Source organism: Lampetra planeri, chromosome 15 (genome assembly GCF_965212315.1).
Source record: "Lampetra planeri chromosome 15, kcLamPlan1.2.h2, whole genome shotgun sequence".
NCBI classification, from domain to species: domain Eukaryota; kingdom Metazoa; phylum Chordata; class Hyperoartia; order Petromyzontiformes; family Petromyzontidae; genus Lampetra; species Lampetra planeri.
In genome coordinates, this window is record NC_136121.1 from 13,950,299 (window position 1) to 13,974,178 (window position 23,880).

The 23,880-nt window shown below is 58.4% G+C and overlaps 1 protein-coding gene across 1 annotated transcript in view; it reads left to right on the plus strand.

Annotated features, from left to right (window-relative positions):
* The first annotated feature begins 5,209 nt into the window (after positions 1-5,209).
* The window catches only part of LOC144722793 (Krueppel-like factor 5), a 43,698-nt gene continuing 25,027 nt past the window's right edge, over positions 5,210-23,880 (plus strand). Inside the window, exons 1-2 of the mRNA XM_078601214.1 lie at positions 5,210-5,745; positions 18,999-20,367. Coding sequence (XP_078457340.1) covers positions 5,545-5,745; positions 18,999-20,367 — 1,570 coding nt within the window. The 5' untranslated portion in view covers positions 5,210-5,544. The remainder of the gene's footprint in view (positions 5,746-18,998; positions 20,368-23,880) is intronic.

The window sequence follows — 23,880 nt, forward strand, 5'->3', positions numbered from 1 at the left end:
TCGTCGGTTTAAAAATGGGGGCAAGAGTTTGGCCGCGCGCCCCGTAACCTTAAATTAAAGTCACAACGAAGCGCCACCATCGTCATCATCACCATCACCACCGTGGCCACCACCACCATCACCACCGCCACCATCCGTGGCCAGTACCATCATCACCTTCATCATCACCACCGTGGCCACCACCACCATCGTCATCATCGTAACCACCGTGGCCACCACCACCACTATTATTTTTTATTGATTAGGGCTGTGACGATTGAGCACGCCACCACCACCTGAAGGTAAATACCCCCCCTCTGTAACCCTTAACGGACGCTTGGGGCAAGTGCTTCTAGCGAGCCGGTGGGTGGCCAACACCACGCCCGGCCACCTTTGTCTCCCCAGAGCTGGTGATTGCACGCAACACTAGGTACACATAGCAAGCTGGATCTGGATCAGATATCGAACTTTGATTCGTCGGATTTCGTAGTGCAGCGCGCTAACCAATCTGCCACCGCTCCGCACCACCCCCACGACCCCCACCACCCCCGCACGTCTTCAAACCCTCGGCGATTCGATTCAGTGTAGCGATTAACGCTGCGATAACAAACAAGAATCGATACTTGTTTTGCTGTCCCGTTTGTTTAAAAGATCGTCTCGTTTGCATTGTTTCTCGCGGCTGTGCTGTGTAGCTCCAGGCCGTGTTGTTATCGCGTTTTGCCCACGTGTCTTTGGCTACGACGTCCGACGTTTCGCTCTAACGTGCTGCTGGGAGATTCTTCATTTCACCAACAGGTGGGCAGCGAAACCGTCGGACAATCATTCCGGGGGCAAACCACGCGCGCGGCACAACTCGCAAACACTTGGGGAGGTCCGCGCGCAGGGTTCCGGTTCCGAGCGTTTTATTTTTGTCCACTTGTGCGCGTGTTTGTTTTGCCGCCGCAGATCGATGATTGTCTTATTAATACGTAAACCGAGCATCGTGTCTGCCTGCCAAGCGCTCTTCCCGCGCGCACCGAGAACGCGACGGTGGGAATCCGATCAGCTGATGTGCAGAGGCTCCTTTACGATGTTTTAAAATATAACCTCTGTGGGGGGGGGGGGGTGCGGGAGGAGGGTGGTTATTTGATGGTTCGCATCTCGTTCTTATCATCATCACTACCTCATCGCCTGCGCCTTCGCCATCACATCCCCGTACCCCCCCCCACCCATTCCCCGCTGTGCCCTCTTCGTATCGGGTGTCAGGCACGGAGGCGTCAGAATGAGGCGACCCGTGGTGATATCATCGCGACGGTCCGCGTGCCCGCACGTGTACCTACACACGTACACACGTGTACCTACACACGTACACACGTACAACTACACACGTGCACACGTGCAGCTACACACGTACACATGCAGACATGCACTTACACGAGCACGCATGCATAACAACAACAACAATCGACGTTCATCACGAAGTGGCGGTGACATGAGCACGGCGCTTGTGCCAGGCTAGGTGCACTTTGTAGGCCACGTGAAGTGTCGAAGGCTCGCGGGGAGTGGCTTAACATTCTGAACAAGCTGAAAACATCTTCAAATAAATAAACAAACCAAAGCAGAAGTGGAAGAGGCGTCCTGAAAAAAGAGTCCCACGACTCAGCGCGGCTCTCCTGGATAAATAAATAAGCGATCGCACGCCCCCCCCCTCCTCCAGGTGACCCCCTCCCCATCACCACCCCGCAAGCCCCCCCCCCCTTCTCCAAGAGACTCCCTCCCCTCCTCCAAGAGACTCCCCCCCCCATCACCACCCCGCACACCCCCCCTCCTCCAGGTGATCCCCCCCCATCACCACCCCGCATGCCCCCCCCCCCCTCCAGGTGATCCCCCCCCATCACCATCCCGCACGCCCCCCCCCCCATCCTCCAGGTGACCCCCCCCCTCCTCCAGGTGATCCCCCACCCCCTCCTCGCACGGAGCGCTTTAAAGTTCGACGCCGCGGTGAAGAATTCGCAACGGGGCAGTTTTTGTTTGACGCGAAGACCATTTACAGCCAAGCCCTGGGGCGATGTGGAGGGGAGTGGGGCTGGTGGGTCGTGGTGGTGGTGCTGGGGGGATGTGGAGGCGAGTGGGGCTGGTGGGTCGTGGTGGTGGTGGTGCTGGGGCGATGTGGAGGGGAGTGGGGCTGGTGGGTCGTGGTGGTGGTGGTGCTGGGGGGATGTGGAGGCGAGTGGGGCTGGTGGGTCGTGGTGGTGGTGCTGGGGGGATGTGGAGGCGAGTGGGGCTGGTGGGTCGTGGTGGTGGTGCTGGGGGGATGTGGAGGCGAGTGGGGCTGGTGGGTCGTGGTGGTGGTGGTGGTGCTGGGGGGATGTGGAGGCGAGTGGGGTTGGTGGGTCGTGGTGGTGGTGGTGGTGGTGCTGGGGGGATGTGGAGGGGAGTGGGGCTGGTGGGTCGTGGTGGTGCTGGGGGGATGTGGAGGCGAGTGGGGCTGGTGGGTCGTGGTGCTGGGGGGATGTGGAGGCGAGTGGGTCTGGTGGGTCGTGGTGGTGGTGCTGGGGGGATGTGGAAGCGAGTGGGGCTGGTGGGTCGTGGTGGTGGTGCTGGGGCGATGTGGAGGCGAGTGGGGCTGGTGGGTCGTGGTGGTGGTGGTGCTGGGGGGATGTGGAGGGGAGTGGGGTTGGTGGGTCGTGGTGGTGGTGGTGGTGGTGCTGGGGGGATGTGGAGGCGAGTGGGGCTGGTGGGTCGTGGTGGTGGTGCTGGGGGGATGTGGAGGCGAGTGGGGCTGGTGGTGGTGCTGGGGCGATGTGGAGGGGAGTGGGGCTGGTGGGTCGTGGTGGTGGTGGTGGTGCTGGGGGGATGTGGAGGCGAGTGGGGCTGGTGGGTCGTGGTGGTGGTGCTGGGGGGTGGAGGAATGAAGTGGCCAAACGAGCGCTTGGTCGCCCTTTGCTCTCGGAAGGCAATAACGTCTCGTGCTGCAGGAAAGCGTCGCACCACACACGCACACACACGCACACACACGCACACACAGCAGGGTCGTAAATCTGCGAGCAGAGTAAATACAAGGTTAGGATATCTCGGGGTCATACTTTCACACAAAAGACAAAGAACGCCCGTATAGCCTTTAATGGACTGTCTCGGGCAAGTGCTGTTTGCGGGCACCTATACACAAGACAAAGATCCCTTCTCGGATAGTGCTGTTATCGATCACATATGAACGCCGGCATGGCACACTAGAGATTGAGTGGCCAGCCCCATACCCGGCCGCCTTTGTCACCCCAGTCATAATGTTTACACACCGTTCCAGGTAACCCGTTTGAGGCTGAGTCGAGCTAGGGGCATGTCCAGCATCGGTTCAAATTGTCGCTGTTAATGGTCGTGAGCGGGGATCGAACTCGGCCAGCCGAGTGTCGGTAGCGCAATGTGAACTCAGCCAACCGCTCCGCCACCGCTCCCCACAACCAAAGAGACCGTCCACGCACTATCTCTCTGCCGCACACAGCCACAGCAACGCGGCGCTTACAAACACCGCCCCCCGGTCCGCCTCGTCACGCAACGGGGAACCCTGCCGCGAGCCGACACACACTCGCAGGGCCGGGACACGGAACGAAAACTTAAATAGTGAAAAACCGTACACATCTCATGGTATTCGGGGAGAAGAAGAGGCATTGTGATTATTATTTGCAGGGATTACAATGTGTCCTCGTTTTGTTTATTCGGGAGGTTGTGGTGATTGTGAAGGCGAAGCCCTGCAAGTGCCCACCCACGCCACTGCTCTCAGAAAAGGCCTCTGCTGGAGCAAAATTCCACAGGGGTTCTGTTGTTGTTGTTGTTATTGTTGTTGTTATTGTTGTCTACTCTTTCCACGTTGGCCGGACGTGTTGCAAGAGGTGGGCCTACCCACACTTCACCCCACTACGCGCGACCTGCCGACCCACTGATTGTGGTGGTGGTGGTCGTCGTGGTGCGTGGACAGAGGGAAACGTGACGAGGAATTTGAGAAACTCGCCTCGTTGTTTCAGCTGCCGCGGCGGGAGATCGAATAGAACCGATGCCACGTGGGATCGTAAGTTCAGTGTGCTCACCATGGCACCACTGTGGGCAGCTCCTAAGTTATGGATCGGAGGGAGATAAGTAACATCAATTAATACACTCCGTCTGTTCTAAATCCACCAATAGACGAAGGCCTCTCCACGCCACGTGAGCTTTGTGGCCATACTTCACCGCGCTGGTCAGTGCGGGTTGGAGGACAAGGAGGAGGAGCCAGAGTCTGAAACGACTTGGGTCTGAAATCACTGCCCCCTGATGCTACCCCGTGGACATCTAAGTCGGGGTCACGGGGTTCATCGCGCAGCGCGCTAACCACTACGCCGCCGCTCCTCCTCCTCCGCACAAGTGGGATAGAAGCTGACACCGCAGGGAGGAAAACAGTGTCGGTGACGTCGCTGCCAAGCAGCCGACGTGAGTAGTAATGGCCAAGGAAGAGGTGCCCTGCAAGGTGGACTCAAGACGACGGCATTAGCAGCAGCAGCAGCTGCAGCTGTCCCTCTTGAAGGCGAGGTCACTGCGCAGCGCTATAGCGGACAGCTGGGGACAGACACTCGGCACGTTCGTCAATAACACTGCGTGACCGTAAACGGAAGGTTGTATAATAGGTGTCGTTTCGGGCAATGACCCTTCTTTATATAGCGCGTAAATAAAAAGAAGAGTTGTAGACTGCACTTGGTGACAACGTGGGCCTGATAATAATGCACGTACACACAGATACAAAGATCCCCCGTGTAGCCTCCAGGACACAGTCGGAGCAAGTGCTGTTATTGAGCAGCTATGATGGCCGGCACGGCACACGACCACGCCCCACGGCCTTCGTCTCCCCAGTCGTGATGTTCTACACACCGCACCAGTTGCTCAGTTTATACGGCAGAGCCGACCTAGGGGAGGCCCAGGACTGGTGCAGATAGTTGTCACTTATATTGGGTCCTGAGCGGGAATCGAACTGGGGTCGCCGGGTTCGTAGCGAAGTGCGTTAACCACTGCGCCACCGCTCTCCACTTTGCAAAAAAAACAACACGCGCACAGGTAAGTCTGCAGCGCGGGCCATCGGTGCAGGTGAATTCCACCCCCCACCACCCACCCCCACAGGGTGCATCACCGCTTCCGGCCGCAGCTCATTGGAGGAAAGTTTCTCCGACTGCGGGGTAGGAGGGGGGGGGTGTGTGGGGGGCGGGGGGCAGAGAAGGCAGGCAGAGGAACTCAGTCTCACATCACCGATGCGCGCACGTGTGAGTGTGAGCGTGCAAAGCGAGCAGTCGGTGCGAGTACACGTGTGTGTGTGTACACACGTGTAGTTGAGTACACGTGTGCCCTGTGGATGCGTATGCACTCGAGTGTGTTTGTGTGTGTGCGTAATAATTGCGTGTTGCATAACTTGAACACACTTTTAAATCAGCGCTCTGACCGCAATAAACTTCAACCACATGCTGCGAAGCATTCTAAACGTCAGATCGTGAAGTTACGAGTGAGAAGGGGAGAAGGGGAGAACGCGCGTCACACAAGGCGCACGGGTGGAGGAAGGAGGAGAGGGGATCCATGGACGGGTCCGGGATGGTTCTGACGGGACCCGAACCGATCTTGGCGCAACTGCAGCCCGTCAAGGTCCTGCCAGATGACCTGGCCGGCCTGGCGGGACTGCCCGGCGGGTGTCCGGATGACGCGCCCGTCTTCGAAGAACTGAAGAGCCCCACTGCCAAGATGATGCTCCACGCGAGCGTGGGCGGAGACCTCGCGCAGGTGAGCAGCGCGCGCGATGCGGGCACTAGAACGTGGAGTTGTCTCCGTGTGCCACATTCGCTTGCTCCGAACGCACTGGCTCATGCACGCACTCCAACACTCGCTCGTTCACGATCACTCACGTACTCACCCGTTCACCAATCGCGTATTTGCCCAAATCGCTCGCTCAATCGTCCAAATCAACTCGCTCACTCGACCACTCACTCACCCTCTCGCCCGCTCACCAACTCACCCACCAACTCGTTCATCCCAGGGACATCGCGCTTGGTCACACACTATACATGGACGCAAAGAATGAGATGCAACGTGTAGCCTCGCAGACCGTTGAGTCAAGTGCTGTTCACGAGTACCTATTGCACACGCACGCACGGCGCACAATAGGGTGGGAGGTGGTCTTGGCCAGAACCACGCCCGGCCGCCTTTGTTTCATTTGAGGCTGATTCGACCTAGGGGAGGCACAGGACCGATTCAAATATTCGCCACCGTTATCGGTCGTGAGCGGTGTGTCGAACTCGGGTGAGGTTCGTAGCGCATTGCGCTAACCATTGGGCCACCGCTCCCCGCAAACACACACGTATACGCCTCCACGTGTCCACCGCCTTCCATCATTCGCGTGGTTGAGTTCATGTTGTGTACTTCAGAGTTCTGCGTCGTTCCATGTCGACCAGGGAGGGATGGTTCTTGATGCCTTCTAACATCTGGCAGGTCACCAGCATTGGGTTGAAGCAGGCCTCTGGCTCTGCTGATGAGCCACTGAAACGTCGAAACCGGTCAAGGGGTTTAAGCTCGTGTTGAAACCACTGCTGCAAGAAGTGTTGCACTCCCGAAAGTAAAACCGTGTGGCTGGTTGATGGGATGTGTAAAAACAAGTATATATAAGAACAGGTTTTCCCCTTTTTCTGGCAACAAAACAGGTGTTAAGATGTTAAAATACAAACTGAAACCTTTTACAAGGAATCATGTCTGCATTAACCACAATACTTGTGGTCAAAATGCAAACAAAAAACACACTTATAATATATGCATTGTCTTTTAAACTGATTGATCTACACCAGAGACAGCTTTCTTTTGAGCCTCGTCTCAAATGGTGTTCGACCAGAGGACGCCAAAAGGCGAACAGCTCAAAGACAAGCAAAGACAAGCAGCAAAACGCACAGGAAAAACTCTTCTCACATTTTGGTACTGGCAAAGGACGTCTCATGAAGTATACATATTTAAATGGTGTAAAGAGACAGATATTGTCGTATTTTGTGGGCTTATTCATGTTGTTGCGTACACGATATGATCAACTACCAACAAGTGAGGGCCCTGTTGAGTTTGACCCCGATGAATCGGCGCCACCTTCGGCCTCCGTGAGTTCCCGACCACCCCGGGAGACGACTTCTCGCAACGACTCTCGCTGCGGCCGAGGAGTCGTTGCCAGTCGCGGCGTCGAGCGATGTCTCCATCGCATTCCACGTTCTGAGCCAACGCTGGGGAGAGCTCCGAGTGGGGGGCGACTTCTAAAAATAGCGCCGAGTGCCGATCGTGAGTCGCGGCACTGCTCAGGGGCGTGCGTGAGCGGTGTCGCTCTCTCGCTCTCTCTCGCTCGCTCGTTCAGCTCACGGGGTATCAGGGAGCGAACTCACCTTGCGTATCTCACGGTGGTGTGCGTGCCCAGGTGTGCTCAGCCAAGGGTTGTGCGCGCTCAGCTGTGCGTGCCCAAGTGTGCGTGGGGAGCGGTGGTGTGGCGGTTAGCGCTACGTTGCGCTACGAACACGGCGACCCGAGCTCGATTCTCGCGACGATTATCTGAACTTGTCCTGGGACTGCCCTAGGTCGACTCAGCCTCGAATGAGTACCTGGTGCGGTGCGTAAATATCATCACTGGGGAGAAAAGGCGCCCGAGCGTGGTTGCTGGCAGCCACCCCCTTGTGTGTGCCGTTCTGGCCTTCATAGGTGCTCGCTAACAGAACTCGCCCCAACAGTCTGTTAAGGCTACACGGATTATCTTTGTCTTTGTGCCCAGGTGTGCATTTCCCAGATGTGCACAGACCAGGTGTGCGTGCCCACGTGTGCATGTCCCAAGTGTATATGCCCAGGTGTGTGTGCAGACTCAAGCGTGCTACGATCACGTGTACTAGCCAGGCGTGGGTGTGCGTGGCGAGGTAGATGATGCTCACCGACACGTGCAGTGCCCGCGTGTGATTGCACAAGTGTGCGTGTGTGCATACCTAGTTGTGTGTGTGTGTGTTCGTGTGGGGAGCGGTGGCGCAGTGGTCAGTGCGCTTCGCTCAGACCCAAGTTCGATTTCCGCTCACAGTGGCAGCGATGATTTGAACCGATCATCGGCCTCCCCTAGGTGGACTCAGCATTGCAAATGAGTTACCTGACGCGCTGTGTAAAACATCAGCGCTGGGGAGACAAATGCGGCCGGGCGTGGCGTTGGCCACCCCACCTCCTCGTGTGCCGTGCCGGCTTGCTAAGGGCACTTGCCCAGTCAGTCTGTTAACATATATACGGGGGATCTTTCTCTTTTATGTGCGCTCAAGTGTGCAAAGATTAGGTGTGCTCGCCCGGCGTGAGTGCACTTTTACAGGTGCGCGTGCACAGTGTAGTTCCGCAGGTTTTATGTTCATGCGTGAGTGTGGTTACCTGGGTATGCACGCCACGACATGCCCATGTGTGCGTACCCAAGGTGTGTATGCTCAGTTGTGTGAGCGTGCATACCCACGTGTTCATACCCATGCGTGTATGTCCGGGTGTGAGTAAGCATACCCAGGTGTGCATGCCCAGGTGTGCGGGGCGCCTCGCGAGGTGCACGCGACACCTCAGTGGAATGTGCCGCTCTGTTGTGGTTCGTGGCTTTAATCTGAGTGGAATGAAGTTGGGGGGGGGGGGTTATTATAGAAGGGGTTTTACGCAACTGGCAACATTGTGCCATCGGGGCCTGTTGCTCGCGCGCACACGTAGTCTCAGATTCGACTTACACACGCACACACGCACAGACAAAGATCCCCCGTGTAGCCTGAACATACTGTTGGGGGAAGTCCTCCTAGCCAGCGATGTCGGAGGCACGCTGCTGTCAGGAGGTCACGGGACGGACCCAGTTGCCACGGGTTGATTGACTGAGATGAAACGCACACTAACAAGACGAAGGTCCCCCGTGTAGCCGATACAGACTGCTCTGGGCGAGTGCTGTTTGCGAGCGCTTATGAAGGCCGGCACGTCACACGAGGGGGTGGGTGGCCAGCACTACGCACGTCCGCCTTTGTCTCCCCAGTGCTGATGTTTTACACACGACACCAGGGAATCGAACTTTGGACGCCGGGGTTGTTAGCGTAGTGAGCTAACCGCAACAGTGCCGATCCCCACACACAAACACACACCCCGACTCACACACATACCAACTCACACACATACCAACTCACATACACACACAAACACACACCGACTCACACATACACACAAACACACACCGACTCACACACACACACACCCCGACTCACACACACACACAAACACACATCGACTCACACACACACAAACACACACCGACTCACACACACACACAAACACACACCAACTCACACACACATACAAACACACCCCGACTCACACACACACCGACTCACACACACACACCAACTCACACACACAAACACACACCGACTCACACACACACACACACAAACACACACCTACTGACACACACACTAACACACACCGACTCACACACACACTAACACACACCGACTCACACACACACACACACAAACACCACGCGCACAAACACACACCGACTCACACATACACACACCGACCCACACACACACAAACACACACCGACTCAGACAAGACAAAGATCCCCCATATAGCCTTAACAGACTGTAGGGGCAAGTGCTGTTAGCGAGCACCTATGAAGGCCGGAACGGTACACGAGGGGGTGGGTGGCCAGCACCACGCCCGACCGCCTTTGTCTCCCTAGTGGCAATGTTTACACACCGCACCAGGTACTCATTTGAGGCTGAGTCGACCTAGGGGAGGCCCGGGACCGGTTCAGATAAGCGTCACTGGTGTTGGCCGTGAGCGGGAATCGAACCCGTGTCGCCGGGTTCATAGCGCAGCGCGCTAACCGCTACACTACCGCTCCCCGACTCAGACACACACCGACTCACACACAAACACACACCGACTCACACACACCGACTCACACACATACACACACCGACTCACACACACACCGACTCACACACACACCGACTCACACACACATACACACCGACTCACACACACACCGACTCACACACAAACACACACCGACTCACACACACATCGACTCACGCACATACACACACCGACTCACACACACACCGACTCACACACACACCGACTCACACACATACACACACCGACTCACACACACACCGACTCACACACACAAACGCCCACGCGGCCTTCAAATAAGGGCGACACGCGGGAGTCCGTGCAGTGCTGGCAGGGCTGTGGGAGGGTGGGAGGCGGCGATCTGCCCAATCACCCCCCCCCACTCACCCCATCACCCTCCCCTGGCGCTCTCCTCCATCACCCCGCGCGTTTCCCGGCACGCCGAGTTTGCGTGGGGACATGCGTCTGAGAACCGGAGATGGTGCACGGTGTGGGGAAGCGGGGGGGGGGGGCAAACCGGGGGGCAGGGGTGCTCGTGTCGGGCTCTCCGCGGTGTCAGAAGCCAAGCGGGAAGGCGCGCGAGGCGCACGCGCATTCCCGCACGCAGACGCGGGGCCAGAGAGAGACACGCGAACAGGGGGGGGGGGGGGCAGTGCGAGAAGGTGGTGAGCCGGGGGGGGTGGGCGAGGGAAAGAACGCAGAGGTTTTTTTCATCCGTGAGACAGACAACTCGTGCCCCCCCCCCCCTTTCTCTCCCGCCCGACCCCCCTCCCGCGCCCCGATGAGCCAAGATGCGCGGGCTGCTGTCTTTCACAGGGTCATCCAGAATGTGTAGCGGGAGAGCTGTTAGCACGAGCCTGGCAGAGCACAGGCCCCGCGTGTCCACGCGCCACGCGTGCGACCTCACGGCCACGGGGATGAGGCCCACTCGCTCACTCACTCACTCACTCGCCCACTCGCTCACTCACTCACTCACTCACCCACTTGCTCCATCACTCACTCACCCACTCGCTCCATCACTCACTCACCAACTCGCTCACTCACTCGCTCACTCACTCACCCACTCGCTCACTCACTCACTCACTCACCAACTCGCTCACTCACTCACCCACTCGCTCACTCACCCACTCGCTCACTCACTCACCCACTCGCTCACTCACTCATTCGCTCACTCACTCACTCACTCACCCACTCACTCACTCGCTCACTCACTCACCCACTCACTCACTCACTCGCTCGCTCACTCACTCCCTCACCCACTCGCTTCATCACTCACTCACCCACTCGCTCACTCACTCACCCACTCGCTCACTCACTCACTCACCCACTCGCTCACTCACTCACTCACCCACTCACTCACTCACTCACCCACTCGCTCCATCACTCACTCACCCACTCGCTCCATCACTCACTCACCCACTCGCTCACTCACTCACTCACCAACTCGCTCACTCACTCGCTCACTCACTCACTCACCCACTCGCTCACTCACTCACTCACCAACTCGCTCACTCACTCACTCACTCACACCACGCGCTCACTCACTCACTCGCTCACTCACTCACCCACTCGCTCACTCACTCACCCACTCGCTCCATCACTCACTCACCCACTCGCTCACTCACTCGCTCACTCGTTCACTCACCCACTCGCTCACTCACTCACCCACTTGTTCCATCACTCACTCACCCATTCGCTCACTCACTCACTCACTCACTCACTCACTCACCAACTCGCTCACTCACTAACTCACTCACCCACTCGCTCACTCACTCACCCACTCGCTCACTCACCCACTCGCTCACTCACTCACCAACTCGCTCACTAACTCACTCACCCACTCGCTCACTCACTCACCCACTCGCTCACTCACCCACTCGCTCACTCACTCACCAACTCGCTCACTCACTCACTCACCCACTCGCTCCATCACTCACTCACTGCCTCGCTCGCCCTCTCTCACTGCTCCACTCATTCACACGCGCACTCACTCGGGCCTCTCGCTAGTTCACTCACTCGCTCATTCACTCAACTCACACACCAACTCGCTTACCCACTCTCACACTCGCCCCCCCCCTACAGCCCCCCGCGGACCAACCCCTCTACCTCACCAACCTTACCCTCACTCCCCTCATCAGCTCACTCACTCAATCACCCACTCACATACCCATCCGCTCAACCATCCTCACACTCACTGACTCACTCAACCCCGCAAATACCCACGTACTCACCCTCTCACCGCCGCTCAGTCACCCACCCACGCATTCACTCACTCACCCAACCACACACTCACCCACCTACACAGCCTCTCACACACTCACTCGCCCACCCTTTCACTCACTCACCCACCCACACACTCACTCACCCACCCACACACTCACCCACCCACACAACCTCTCACCCACACACTCACTCACCAACACACACACTCACCCACCCACTCACCCACCCACCCACACACACTCACTCACCCACCCACACACTCACCCACCCAGACACTCACCCACCCACCCACACACTCACCCACCCACACACTCACCCACCCACACACTCACCCACCTACCCACCCTTTCACTCACTCACCCACCCACACACTCACCCACCCACTCACTCACCCACCCACAAACTCACCCACCTACCCACCCTTTCACTCACTCACTCACCCACCCACACACTCACTCACCCACACACTCACCCACCTACACAGCCTCTCACTCACTCACCCACACACTCACCCACCCACACACTCACGCACCTACCCACCTTCTCACTCACTCACCCACCCACACACTCACCCACCTACCCACTCTCTCACTCACTCACCCACCCACACACTCACACACCTACCCACCCTTTCACTCACTCACTCACCCACCCACACACTCACCCACCTACACAACCTCTCACTCACTCACCCACCCACACACTCACCCACCTACCCACCCTCTTACTCACTCACTCACCCGTGCACCCTGCCCGCAGTGGGCGCTGGCTCAGCGCACGGAGCCCGCCACCCGATCCCCGCTATTAATGTCGCCGAGGCTTTAACCCCGCGCCTCTGCGCGCCTCCGCTCGGCGCCTCCGATTACCTCTAAAGCTGCGCCAAGTGCCGCGCCGTGTGCATGGGGGGGGGGGGGCATGAGCTAAAATCACAGTGCTGAATCTCGAACACGGTGAACACCAGGGGGTGGGGGGCAACATCAACCTCTGGGGGTCCCCGTACCCAGCACGCTCAGCGTGCTGGGTACGGGGTGATGTGGCCGGAGCAGCGGACGGACTCCTGAGGGGTCCCAGGTGTCGCCGCAGTGGAATCTGGCAGCAGGAAGGAAGCGATGGCGACTTGCCACCGGTGATTTCGTGAGGATATCTTCTTCAATTCGACCTCGAACATCTCTGGCATCCACGCCGAGGAGATGCTTGTAGATTGGGGGGGGGGGGGGGTTCGTGAAAATGGGGGGGGGGGGGGGCAGAGTGCGTGCCACCCTCCCCCGCCGCCTTCCACAAACCTCTAAAATCGCCCCTGGCGGAGAGAGGGCGTTAGGTATTGGGGCTAAGCTCGAGTTCCCGGCTGGTGAGCCTGAGGATTAGGGTTGGATTCCACTTTGCGGGCGTAGTTCAGACCCCGAGGTTTAATGCAGCCGCGACTCCGCGGAGCGGTGAGTCGCAAGAGCCACAGAGAGCCGCGGAGCTGGCCCGGAGCGCCGCCCACAGCCCAGTGCTGAGCTAGCGGCCGCAGTACGGGCCCCATAGAAATCCCCATATTCGCATCATCATCATCTTTGTCATCAGCCATGATCCATCCACCGCTGGATGAAGGCCTCCCCAGGCCGTCGCAAATCTCTTGACAAATCTTGCGATGTAACAATCACCATGCACGCGAGCTGACTTGCCAAATAAGAGTCGAACTATTGTCGTAGTGGGAATTACCAGCGCTGCGTCCTTTATTTAGAGAATACATAGCCCTTGTTGTTGTTGTTGGTCAAGGCAGACCTGTGTAGATCAAGTAGAAGACTTGAAGTCAACAGCTGTAGTCCGCGCTCCTTCAACGGAGGAGGAGGAGGAGGAGCCAAACGACGCGAACTCTCCTTCCCTCGCTCGCTCTCCCTCTCCGCTGAAGCACTCTCGACGTGGAAAGCAGACCCCCACGTTGATATTCAGCTCCTGAACATATTGCTCATGCCATCATTCGGGGGGGCTTTCATCCAGCAGTGAATAAATCATGACCGGTGAAGCTGCTGCTGATGATGATGATGTCGATCTGGTAGTGAGCGTGGAAGGAACTCGATTTTTTTTATTGATCAATCAGTTTTGTATATGCATTGTTATTGTTTGTGGTGTGCTTTTCTATATAAGCCCACTTGGGTTTCCACCCTCACCTGCGCTCCCTTCTATTTGCACTCTCTGTCTTTCGCTTGTTTTTTTGTTTGCGAATAAGCAAAGTAAATATATAAATATATGTTTGTTCACGGGAACAGTGCCAAGTCGGAGTTGGAGCGTGGGGGGAAGATGGGGCGTACATTTTTTAGAATTTGTTCGTGTTAATTTCCCTCGATAGTAAAAGCGAATTCATTAGAGAGACGAGCAATTAGCGTCACGTGGATGCGTCCATCAGATGTGCCCTCATCAACGACCCTCAACGCGTGGCGCCCCTATGGATGGCCTGGGCCTGGCCGTGGGAATGTGGAAACGAGCGACGTCCCCGCTGCTCCCAGTCAGAGCGTCGTGCGGAATGCCGGGAGCGCCTACGGCCGAGTTGACGCGCGGCGATTCGCGGGCGAGGAAGGGGGGGGGGTCGTCAATTGTTCGCTGCTATTGGTGTGGTGAAGTATGGGTAAAAAAAAACACGTGGATCGACCCGCCGTGTTTTTCTTTAGAGATTGTTAAATGTTGTTGTTGTTGTTGTTTTGCTCAAACTCGGCCCGTCGCTTTGTCCCATCGCCCAAACAAAACGGTGACCCGATCCTCATCAAACAGTCGGGGGGCCCGCGCGGGTCGCTCCGTGAGTGCGTGAACCAATTCCTCATCTCACTCCGAGAGCTGGGCACCTCGGCCGAGAAGAAACGGAGCGCGACTTCTCGGTTGAAGCCCACGCCCCCCCTCCCACCACCACCACCACCGTCCCAGGTCTCACCTCCCACCCCCGCGGTCTCGCCGTGGTTTCCCGAATTCCCAAGACGACAAAGGTTCAGTGCTCAAACAAATTTTAGCATCGCTCGAGTTCAAGGGCGGTCGCCTCTTCTGGGCTCCGACTGAGAGGAGAAGTTCGCTGGGGGGGGAGTCGAAGAGGGGGGGGGGGGGCAGACCGCCCGTGACGCGAAGTCGTTCAGCTGGGGCGGTGGCTGACGGCGCACACGAGGCTAGCAGAGACACGGGGAGCGTCGAGAGAGACTCGTGGGGAGGGAGTGAGAGACACAGAGAGAGAGAGAGGCGGGCAGATAAACACACGCGCAGAGACGGAGGCACCCACACAGAGACGGACACCAAGAAACTGTCCTTCCCCCGCACCTCCGATTAGCTCGGTTGGCTACGTACGGTGCGACAAAAGTTCAACATACACGCGTCGAGAAACATTGTGAAATCTTGACGGGTTACATGGAGGGCGGACGACAACATAGGCAGAGGGACAGCAACATACAGAGAGGCAGACACGGACACAAACACACAGACGAGGAACTGTAAAGAAATACACCGAGAGAGAGAGACGCGCATTGAACGTGACAGCCAGACGAGGTGGAGAGACAAAGAGACAGAGAGAGACACAAAGACGACACAGGGGAGAGACACAAAGACGACACACGGGAGAGAATGAGAAAAGAGACGAACACGGCCACAACCGCCCCGTGTTAAATCCGTCGCTCATGTCGCCCCCGCGGCAAACGCGACGCGGATCGGAGAGGGGATCGTAGAGACCGCGCAGTGCCCTGGAGTCGTGGGGGGGGGGGGCAGGGAGTCGGGAGGCTGCAGAGAGAGGAGAGAGAGGAGAGAGAGGAGACGCGAAGAATCGGGGGAGGCAGGATGCAGCGACATCGGAACATGCAGGGGTGGTGGGGGGACATGGGGGGGGGGGCATGGGGAGGACATGGGGGGGGCATGGGGAGGACATGGGGGGGACATGGGGGGGACATGGGGGGGACACATGAGGGGGGGGGGCATGGGGAGGACATGGGGGGGGCATGGGGGGGACATGGGGGGGACATGAGGGGGGGGGGCATGGGGAGGACATGGGGGGGGCATGGGGAGGACATGGGGGGGACATGGGGGGGACATGGGGGGGACATGGGGGGGGACATGAGGGGGGGGGGCATGGGTAGGACATGGGGGGGGCATGGGGGGGACATGGGGGGGACATGAGGGGGGGGGGGCATGGGGAGGACATGGGGGGGGCATGGGGAGGACATGGGGGGGACATGGGGGGGACATGGGGGGGACATGGGGGGGACATGAGGGGGGGGGGGCATGGGTAGGACATGGGGGGGGCATGGGGGGGACATGGGGGGGACATGAGGGGGGGGGGCATGGGGAGGACATGGGGGGGGCATGGGGGGGACATGGGGGGGACATGAGGGGGGCGGGCATGGGTAGGACATGGGGGGGGCATGGGGGGGACATGGGGGGGACATGGGGGGGGTTAATTTCTCGCGACATATTTTCCGGGTTGGCTGGTCGACTGGAATAGGCGGACACACGCCGCTGGCAGCTGCATCCATAGCGAGATATGCATACTAGATGTGGTGTGCCGGGACGTCAATGCCTCTCTTTCCCGGACAGACGCCCGGCTGTGATTGATCTCCTGGTTGGTTACAGCCGTGAGGTTGCGGCGGGTTGGCAGGCAAAGTCGAGCGGAGCGAGCAGAGTTCTGAGGCCAGCAGAAGGAAGCGGTGTGGGATATCGGAGCGGAGAATCGGGGGAGCAGGGAAGGAGGGGCAGGTGAGGGGGGGGGGGTGCGGGGGCGGCGTTCACGACGGGGTTTGCGGTGCGCAGGGAGAGCTCGGCTTGAGTTGCCACGCGAATGTGGAAATCAATCGCAGCGCTAAATTTACCCGGGCGCCCCAGAATAGATCTCGGTGCGAGCCGCGTGGAGCGAGCGTGGCTGACCCCCCCCCACCACCACTCCCGCCACCCGCGCGCTGGAGATTAAATGAACACGCGACCCAACGACACCCCGAGTGGCTCTTATCTTGTAGCTACTGCTCGTGCAACGAGTCACCCCAACCTCCACCCCCACAACTCCGGTGATACGACGACTTGTCACGATTCCCTCTCTTGGTCTCGTTAGATACTCCGCAGACTCGCGTTCTCCTACCTCTGCCCTCTCATCTCACTCTACTCCCCTCCACGCACTCTCCTACCTCTCCCCTCTCATCTCACTCTACTCCCCTCCACGCACTCTCCTACCTCTCCCCTCTCATCTCACTCTACTCCCCTCCACACACTCTCCTACCTCTCCCCTCTCTTCTCACTCTACTCCCCTCCACGCACTCTCCTACCTCTCCCCTCTCATCTCACTCGACTCCCCTCCACACACTCTCCTACCTCTCCCCTCTCTTCTCACTCTACTCCCCTCCACGCTCTCTCCTACCTCCCCCCTCTCATCTCACTCTACTCCCCTCCACGCACTCTCCTACCTATCCCCTCTCATCTCACTCTACTCCCCTCCACGCACTCTCCTGCCTCTCCCCTCTCATCTCACTCTACTCCCCTCCACACACTCTCCTACCTCTCCCCTCTCATCTCACTCTACTCCCCTCCACGCACTCTCCTGCCTATCCCCTCTCATCTCACTCTACTCCCCTCCACACACTCTCCTACCTCTCCCCTCTCATCTCACTCTACTCCCCTCCACGCTCTCTCCTACCTCCCCCCTCTCATCTCACTCTACTCCCCTCCACGCACTCTCCTACCTCTCCCCTCTCTTCTCACTCTACTCCCCTCTACACGCACTCTCCTACCTCCCCCCTCTCATCTCACTCTACACCTTTCCACCCTCTCGGCTCCAGCAATCAAGGCTCAGTGGGAGTTGGCTCATCTCCGGCGCTGCCCCCGTCGCCTAGAACTTTCTTTTCACCCCCCTGCCATCCGTGCTGTCGACTCCCTGCGCCTGTTCGAGTACAGCATCAATCCCATCCTCTCCTCCTATGAGACCCATCATGGCCTCACACAGAGACCCATAGACTCACAAAGAGACCCATGACGGACTCACACAGGGACCCATACACTCACATAGACTATCCAGATGACACAAATACGCACCAACTGTGTCTGCACGGCGTCTTGAGTCGAGGTCTCGTGTAGATGCTCCAGAGCCCCACATCGCGTTCTACTCTACTCTCATTTGCTCAATTTCCCAGCGTTAAGTCTCGTTTGTTATTTGGTGTTCGCTCCGATAACCGACACGTGACCAAGCCCCCAGCCCCGCCCCATTCCCCGTCGCTGACGTTGATCTCTGATCGTCACAGTCCGCCGTGGCGATCTCGTCACAGTCCGCCGTGGCGATCTCGTCTCCCCGTGTCCGACTCGACTCGCTATCAGAATCGTCCTGGTGCTCTCTTCGTGTGCTACATTCTCCCCCAGTGTTCTAGCCACGCGGCGGTGGCTATGCACGTGGCCTGTGTGGATGGAGTTGAGGGTTGGTGGATCACCGCACGAATGTCGTGGTAACCCCCTTCATGTTGGGTGTCGAGGAGGCGCCATACCCCTGGCTCGCCAAGAGAAGGCGGCACAGCAAGTGTGACTAATCGCACCATCTGTTTCATCTGGACGGGGATCGAGTGTTGTCCCCTCGCGCAATGCGTGGGTTCATTCCGGATGCTCCGCTTGTCTCCAAAACGTATAGACACACTCATCATTATTTGGTTGAAATAGAAATGTAATTAAAACCCCAATGTAGTGGCAAGGTCCTTCTGACAAATGGTGGCTCCAGGTGCATTCCAGACGGCCGTAGAAGCGCATCTGAAAGCGCGCGATGCAGTGACCGCTTCAGCGTGGCTCTCCCGGATAAACACGCAACCTCTCGATTCCCACCATCACCACCATCACCACCACCATCACCACCACCGTCACCACCACCGACGTTAATGTTGTACACCCGGCTCTCCTCCCTCCCTCAGACGAGGACGGAGATGGAGCGCTACCTCTCCCCGGAAGCATTCCTCTTCATCACCACTACCACCACCGCAACCACCGCGGCCACCGCCTCCACCACCGCCATCCCCGGCATGGCCGCCGCCGCTGACTGCGCCAACCCGGGCCACAAATACCGGCGCGACAGCGCCTCGGTGGTGGACGAATTCTTCGAGGAACAAACCTGCGACCCCACTGTGGGCCACCACCACCACCAGCACCACCACCACCACCAGCACCACCACCAGCACCAGCAGCAGCAGCCGCAGTTCTCCTCCAACGTGAGCGTCGCTCAGGACCTGAGGCACCTGCGCATGGGCCTGTACCGCAGCGGGCACCGCTTGCCGGCCACGTCGCCCGTGTCCTCGAAAGGCGGCGGCGGCGGCGGGGTGGTGGTGGCGCCTCCAGGGGCCCCGCCACCGCAGCCGTTGTCCGCTCGCAGCAACAGCGGCGGTGACGGCGACGGTGCGGGCAGCATCGTCAGCAATGGTCACCGACTGCCACAGTTCAGCCAGGTGTTCAGCACTCCGCAAGCGGTGGTGGTGAGCAACACCCTGGGTACCTTCATCAAGCAGGAGCCCGGCGAGGACGTCGCCAAAACCATCACCACCACCACCAGCAGCAGCGGAATCAACAGCAGAGGCAACGGCGGCATCAGCATCAATAGCAGCATCAGCGGCAGCAGCGGTGTCGGAGGGCATCTGCACGTGAACCTGCTGCCCCTGAGCACGTCCGTGTGCGCGGCACGGGCCCCGCAGAGCCCCCTGGTGCTGACCCCATGCTCCCCGCAACCGCTTCTCTCGTACCCCTCCCTGCACGGCGCCATCGCCACCTCCACCGTGGACGCGTCGGCCCTGGGCGGAGGCTTCCTCACCATCACCGACCTCTCCCCGGGCGGGAGCGGCGGAGTCGGGGGCACTCTGCGCGGCGGCGCCTCCGCGGGCGGGGTGGCGATGACCTCTCACCTGACCCCCGGCTCGCGCTGGCAGCCGCTGCTCTACCCCTACCCGGGGTGCCAGGCCTCGCCCTACCTGCCCCCGTCGCCGCCCAGCTCGCAGCCGGGCAGCCCCGACGGGGTGGCCGCCCTGCCGCCGCAGCCCAAGCAGCCGCACCACCCGGCAGACCTGCGCATCACCGTGCTGTCGTCGGCGCAACCCCCGCCGCCCTACTCGGTGGCGGTGGCCACCAAGGGGGTGCAGCAGCAGCAGCAGCAGCAGGGCGGCTCCGGCGAGGGTGGCGGCTCCTCCTGCTTGTCCTCGACGGCGGCGGCAGCGATGGGCCAGGTCATAACCAAGTACAACCGCAGGAACAACCCCGAGCTGGAAAAGAGACGCATCCACCACTGTGACTTTCCAGGTGAGCGTGGCGCTAATCGTGAATTGCCATCGTTTAAAAACAAGATGTATATACATCTATAACGAGTTGTTGTCCTCGTGGCGCGCAGCACGGGAAGGGGGGGGGGGGATTAGAGTCAAGGATGCAAGGTACGGGGAGAAAGAGAAAGAGACTGGGAGGGGAGACAAGGCTCGGACCAACAAATAGGAGGGTAGCAGGAAGACACAAGGAGCAGCAGTGCAGGAGGGGGAGGAGGACAGGGAGAAGGAGGGGGGGAAGAAAGGGGAGAATGAATAACCGGGCCCAGATAATGTCGGGGATGATGAAGAGTGGCGGAGACAAGAGAGAGAAGGAGCGAGCAGAAGTGAGTTGCACGGGGGAGAAGGAGCGGCGATTGTTTTCACAGGGGGCGGCGGCGAGAGGGGAGGGGCTCAGAGTGGGGATGGTCACACCGAAATCACGTGGTTTGCGGGAGGCTTGACCTGATTTCGAAAGATTTGTCATCATCCCCCCACCCGTTCCCAATTGGCAATCCCAAGTCTCCCATCGACGCCACGTCACGAGACGGTGTACCTTTTAAGGATCTCTCACACAGAGCAGTGTGGCCCTTCATGTTAGAAAACGGCCCATAAAAGTGGATATCACCAAACTTATTCTTGTCAAGAACAAATCCTTAGACTCTTTGTAAAAATAAAACCTTAAAAATTTTATTAATAATAATAATAACCTGATGGGTTTGTTTTGAATGAGTGCAGTCACTGGTGACCGAGTTGAGTTCACATGAACGTCGGTTTAATCGTGGGATGGCTTAATCCTGGCATCGAACTCGTGATCCCACCGGTGCCGCTCCAGCGCTCTGATATGGCATCGTCCCACCAAATCGGCCGGCCACCTTTATCTCTCCGCCCAATCTCGACCCACTCGCCTGTGCCAAGATATGTGTGGCATTCAGAACCGCACTGTGAGTGGGGCGGTGTTTGTTATGACAGATCGGATGACAACGTTCTACGATGCAGCCCTCAATCTGCACACCGCAGTGACTGGGCGACTACTGCTGACGCGAGCTCACAACACGGCCGGCTCATGCAATCATCATCATCATCATGATCAGAAGCAGCAGAGGCAGCCATGGTCTATCCACTGCACTGCTGCATTACATCCCCCCCACGCTGTCCTTCTCCACACCTCCGATTAACACGGTTGTCTACGCCGCCTCCCCCAAATTTTCTGCACGTAAGGGTCGACGTGAATCACTCTCCACTGCCGAGCCTGCGACTTGCAGCCGCTACGTTTGCATTTTGCACGGAGCAGAAATATCACTGCCATTTCCATTCCTCGCGTCCTGCACGCGTGCTCGCTTGAGGGCAAGTGGAGGGGATGACAATGCAAATGTTTGCCGCAGTTTCGAGCGCGAGACGGTTTTGTTCTTGACGCAAATCCGCGCATTCTCGTGAGAAAAGCTATTAACTGAAAAACGTCCCATATGCACGTTGTAATAAAGATGCAACGGCCTCTTTCACCACGTAAAATAATAAAGAGCACGTTGGTCCGTCAGCCTGTCGGCCTTTGAACTGCCGGGTCTCAAGATGATCGTTTTTACGCGAGACCCTTTGCCTGCATTTGGATGTTTGGCCAATTCCCTTTTCATGGCGATGGCTTTGCGTGGGAGGAAACCGGAAGTGCCCGGAGATAACCCAGGGGCAGATATCCCTCGCTCTGTGCGGGAGTAGCAGCAGTCGTGGTCGTCGATGCGTTCCAAAGAAAGTGGGGGGCGCACAAAGCGAAACCGCGCGAGGACCGCTGCGTGTCGAGGAGCGCACACAGCACACAAAGTTGTCACACGGCCAACCGCATCACCGCATCTGAGTGAATTCAAACGGTAGAAGTAGGTTAGCCCGATACACGGCGCGAAATTGCACAAAGCGACCCCGCGTTAAAACGAGGGAAACCTGTACACGATGGAGAACATTCAGAGCTCCGCACGAGACAGATTCAAGAATGGGCCGCGTTGCTGCGACTCCGTGGCTACCGTGCGAGGCTCACCTCACAGCCCCCAGGGGAGCCCTTCCATCCAACAAGCACTAGCCAGGCTCAACGCTTGCTTAACTTGCGGACTTCTCATGCCGGTGCAGAGCAACGAATGCAACCTTATATTGGGGTGGTTGAGTCAGAAAGTAGCGGAGTGGTGCGCATCGCTCTGACGACGACGATGATGCCTCCTCTTTCGTATTTGTGGATGGGGCGTTGAGTCTCTGGTCGGGCTGATCACAGTCGTCGCACACTGCCCGGAGAGTTAAACATTTTTATTTGTGCATCCTCATCCTCATCACCATCACCAGCGAGTATAACCCGCATCTGCCGATGCTGCTGCCAGGGCTTGTGCAGTGGATGCGCTTTAGGGTTTGTGGCCTGGAAGGTCCACGAACGATCCGCCCTAGACTGGGCGCAAACTCAGGTCTTGTTGTTGGTAGGAAAGGGCCACGCGGGGCGGTGGGGCACAGCTACCGCGTGTCCACGTGGTGCGCTGGGGCTGCATGGATGGGAGAGGGGGGGGGGTAGCAGGGGGGGGGGGCCGCGCCAATGCCACGCATCGCCCCAACGTCGCCACGCAGCACCGTCAGCAGGACACCCCCCCCGGGGTGGGTGGAGGCGAGCGAGTGACGGGGTCACGATTGAGGCCCCGTGGGCCGCAGAGGAACTGGGGGGGGGTCATTTTAAAGGTGCGATTTTTTTCGTTGTTGCTGTCCCTTTGCCGATAATGAAGCCTGCTCGTGTTTTTTTAAAGCTGTTTGGTCAGTCCCTGAAGTCTCGCCGTCCCTCGGGGGGGGGGGGGGGGTGTCACGGCGATCCTCGCTGACCTCGACCATTTCGTGCCCTTTAAGAAGAGGGAAGAGGGGAGGGGGTGGGGCTGGGGGTGGGGTAGGGGGGCGGGGCTGTGTGTTTCGCAGGTGTGTCAATTCATCAGTCGGACAGGAATGACATTCGGCCAAATATCTTTTTAGCCGAAGCCAAACAAATGGCCTTAAAAACACACACGCACAAGACAAAAGATCTCCCCCTCCCCCCCCCGTATAGCCTTAACATACCTTGGAGGTGGGTGGCCAGCACTATGCCCGGCCGTCTTTGTCTCCCTGGTGGTGATGGCACTAGGTACTTATTTGAGACTGAGTCGACCTAGGGGAGGCCCAAGACCGGTTCAGATAATCGCCGCTGGTGTTGGTGGCCGTGACGGAAATCGAACTCGGGTGGCCGGGTTCGTAGCGCAGCGGAGCGCTGACCGCTACAACTACCGCGACAACAGTTAAACATCGCGTTCGGAACATTTCATCGGATACATTGTGCTGAACACGCTCACACAATCACTCACACGCCCACACACATACACACACACTCACATACACACATACACACATACACACACGCTCACACACATACACACACACTCACAAGACAAAGATCCAAAGATCCCCCGTATAGCCTTAACAGACTGTAGGGGCAAGTGCGCACGCACATAAACACACGGTCAGACACACA